Source organism: Myotis davidii, unplaced genomic scaffold (genome assembly GCF_000327345.1).
Source record: "Myotis davidii unplaced genomic scaffold, ASM32734v1 scaffold38, whole genome shotgun sequence".
In the NCBI taxonomy this organism is placed as follows: domain Eukaryota; kingdom Metazoa; phylum Chordata; class Mammalia; order Chiroptera; family Vespertilionidae; genus Myotis; species Myotis davidii.
Window position 1 is genome coordinate 6,572,508 of NW_006291383.1, and position 3,061 is coordinate 6,575,568.

At 51.3% G+C, this 3,061-nt stretch overlaps 1 protein-coding gene across 5 annotated transcripts in view; it reads left to right on the forward strand.

Moving 5' to 3' along the window:
- Positions 1-3,061, forward strand: part of GSS (glutathione synthetase) — a 31,292-nt gene that overhangs the window by 5,249 nt on the left and 22,982 nt on the right. For 2 of the 5 annotated variants that reach the window (XM_006764572.2, XM_015564480.1), the window contains exons 1-2: positions 527-713; positions 2,312-2,446. In XM_006764572.2, coding sequence (XP_006764635.1) covers positions 2,318-2,446 — 129 coding nt within the window. In that variant the 5' untranslated portion in view covers positions 527-713; positions 2,312-2,317. Of the gene's footprint in view, positions 1-526; positions 714-1,244; positions 1,257-2,311; positions 2,447-3,061 lie in introns of those variants that run through there. The other 3 variants (XM_006764570.1, XM_006764571.1, XM_015564481.1) reach the window with 2 other exon arrangements.

Here is a 3,061-nt window from a genome sequence, read left to right on the forward strand (position 1 = left end):
GTTGGGTGGGCCTGAGCCATGTGCAGTGGGAGCTTCACACGTTACACAAGTACAGAGAGTCCCAAGCAAGATGAATCCCCAGTGTCACTGAAGAGCTCTGACACTAAGATGTGTGGCTGTTGTGGGTTGGTGGGAACCAGGCTCGCTCAGAGTTAGCATTATCAGCGCTCAGTGTGGCCTCATGTGAACAATTAGAATCAGGTCCCCCGCCTGCATTGTGCTGAAACAGAGACCCCCCTGGAGCGTGTTGAAAATCAGCGCCCCCAGGAGTCAGAGTTCCCCAAGAATCCAGTATCAGAGTCTCTTTTGCTTTGTGCAACCTCGCATTGAGAATCAGGGTCCCTGTGTGCCCTTGCACCAAGAATTGGAGTCACTGGCTCTTAGTATGAATGCACAGTGAATCAGGGATCTCAGGCGCAGGTGATAAAAAACACAGTCAACTCACTGGTGCCTGGTGCTGCCTCCTGCCCAGAGAATCGGGGTCCCTGGGCCCGCACTACTCGGGACAAATTCCCGGTGTTTGTGCTTTTGCTTCCAGCCCAGGACTCCTGAAGCCAGCACTGCGTGCAGGATCAGTTCCCAGTGTTCACGCCTTTGCTCCCAGCCCAGGACTCCTGAAGCCGGCACTGCGTGCAGGATCAGTTCCCCGTGTTCGCGCCTTTGCTCCCAGCCCAGGACTCCTGAAGCCGGCACTACGGGGGACCAGTTCCAAGGTGCTCGCGCACTTCCAGGCTACAGTTCCTGTAGCAGCACTGAGGCCCGGGCAAAGGAGTGGGTCTATCAGTTACTATGGGGCTGTCCGTGAGCCTGCGGGGAGGGGGATGGGCTCTGTTACTCAGGGATCTGCCCCGGGGATTTCTGGACTTTTGGTGTCCGCAGGTCTGTAGCTGTGGTCACAGGTCTCTGTCCCCAGTGGCTGCAGGGTCCTGGTATGCGTCTGAGATCAGACTGGGTGGTGCTGAGGCCAGGATCCTAGTCTTAAGCAGCTCTTTTTCCCAAGATGGTGGGTCGCTGTGCCCATCCTGGCTGCCCAGGAGTGTCCGCGCAGGGAGCAGGGCTCTGCCGTCTAAGACTGCCCGGTTTAGCAGCCCCTTAGAAGACCTGCAGAATCTAACTGTCCCTAGCTCATACACACACACCACACACGTCCACACACTCCTCTATCACTTCCTTGCGCTCTCACACCCTCCCTCCCTCCCTTCCGGTCGCCATTTTTTGGATCTCACTCATTCATTTTACATCCATTGACTACAATGGTAGGTGCTGGAGGTGGAGAAGTGATCACGGACACGGTGCAGGGAGGTGTAATGGCCTGTAGAAGCCCTGGTTGGAAAACAGGGATGGCTTCTAAAACGAAGTCATGACCTGGTTGGACGTGCTGGGAAGTGTTCCAAACTCCCGCACGTGCCCAGACCTGGAAGGAGAGAAGCTGATGTATTCTGGTCACTGAAGGCCTCTCACTCTGAACCCTGGGTCTTGGGTCCAGTGCTAGGCTCCTGACAGTGGAGATGAGCGAAATGAGGAAGTCCGAGGACTGTATCTTTAGATGGGCTCCACAGGATTTGGGGGCATGGGGCCTACCAGGAGTATATACAAGGTGATATAACCCTGGGTGGGCTAATGAGAGGAGGAGATTTGTGGGGGGACAACAAATTCTACTCCAAGTGAGCAGTTGGATATTGTAGTTTGAAGGTCAGCAATGCACTCCCATGTAATTTATTTGAGATCTGGGTTTTAGGGGCTAGAAGGAAAATTTTAATCTTGTACAGTGGTTCCCGTCCCAGGAAAACTTGTTAAAAATACCGTTTCAGTCCCTTCCTCCCCTCAGACTTCTTGAATCAGAATTTCTGAATGGGGTCTAGGAATCTGTATTACCTTTCAAGCCCCACCCCCATCCCCACCCCCAGAATATTCAGCCAGTTTTAGAAACCACTGGTCTACCCCATTCTCCTCTGTTTCACAGGTAGAGAGTCTACAGCTTGGGACTGGAAGGAACTTGCCCCAATAGCATATGACATTAGTGCCTCTTTCTACAATGAAAAGCACTGAGCTGAGAGTCCAGAGGCATGGGTTCAATCCAGGTTTTACCAGTCATTACCTGGGGCAAGTAATTTCACCTCTCGGAACCGCTGCTTCCTTACTTTGAGAATAATACCATCATTCTAGGAATCAAAAGAGAGCGTGGCCGTGGAATTGCTTGCCAAGCTTTCTGTCTTGTGCGCAGGAAGCTCCCCCGTACCATACCACCAGTTGCAGGGTTGCTGGCCCCTGGCTATCTGTCACCAAGCCCTGCCCTCTCCTTCTGTTGCAGGTTGGAATGGCCAGTAGCTGGGGAAGTTTCTTGCAGGATGAGCGGCAGCTGCAGGAGCTGGCACGGCAGGCGGTGGACCGGGCCTTGGCCGAGGGAGTCTTGCTGAGGACCACACAGGAGCCCAGCTCCTCGGATGTAAGCCCTGGCTCCCCCACACAGCACCGATTGCGCTGCCCTGGGCCCTTCTGCCCATTATCTGGCCCCTGTCAGGCCCGAGACAGCTCCTTTGGGTCAGAGATCACATTTTTGCTTTTATTTTTTTTTGTAATAACTAACTTTGACCTTTAGAAGTATAAAGCACCGTGCTAGAGGAATCAAATTTAAGTCTGGGAGTTGAAGTGTGACTTAGGCAAGTTACTTAGCTCTTTCAGCTGCAGTTTCTTCAAATATTAAAACGGGATAATAATGGGGCCTACCTCATCAAATTGGTAAGAGAATTAGAAGACAACTCATGTGAAGCACTTTGCCCAGTTAGCTATTATTTTTTAGGACCCCTAATCCTACTTCTTTTTCTGTAGTTGGTTAGTAGTACATCCTTCCAGGTCTTTCTCTGTGCATTTATACACATGTATCTGTTTATAAAGAAATATATAGAGTTATTTTTAAGACAGTTTTTTTTATTGTTGATGCTGTTGCAGATGTCCTCCATTTCCCACTCCTGCCCCCTTTGCCCACCTCCACCCAGCCCCCGTATAGTTGGTTTGTTTTTTTAAGATTTTTTATTGGTCTTTAGAGGGAAAGGAAGGGAAA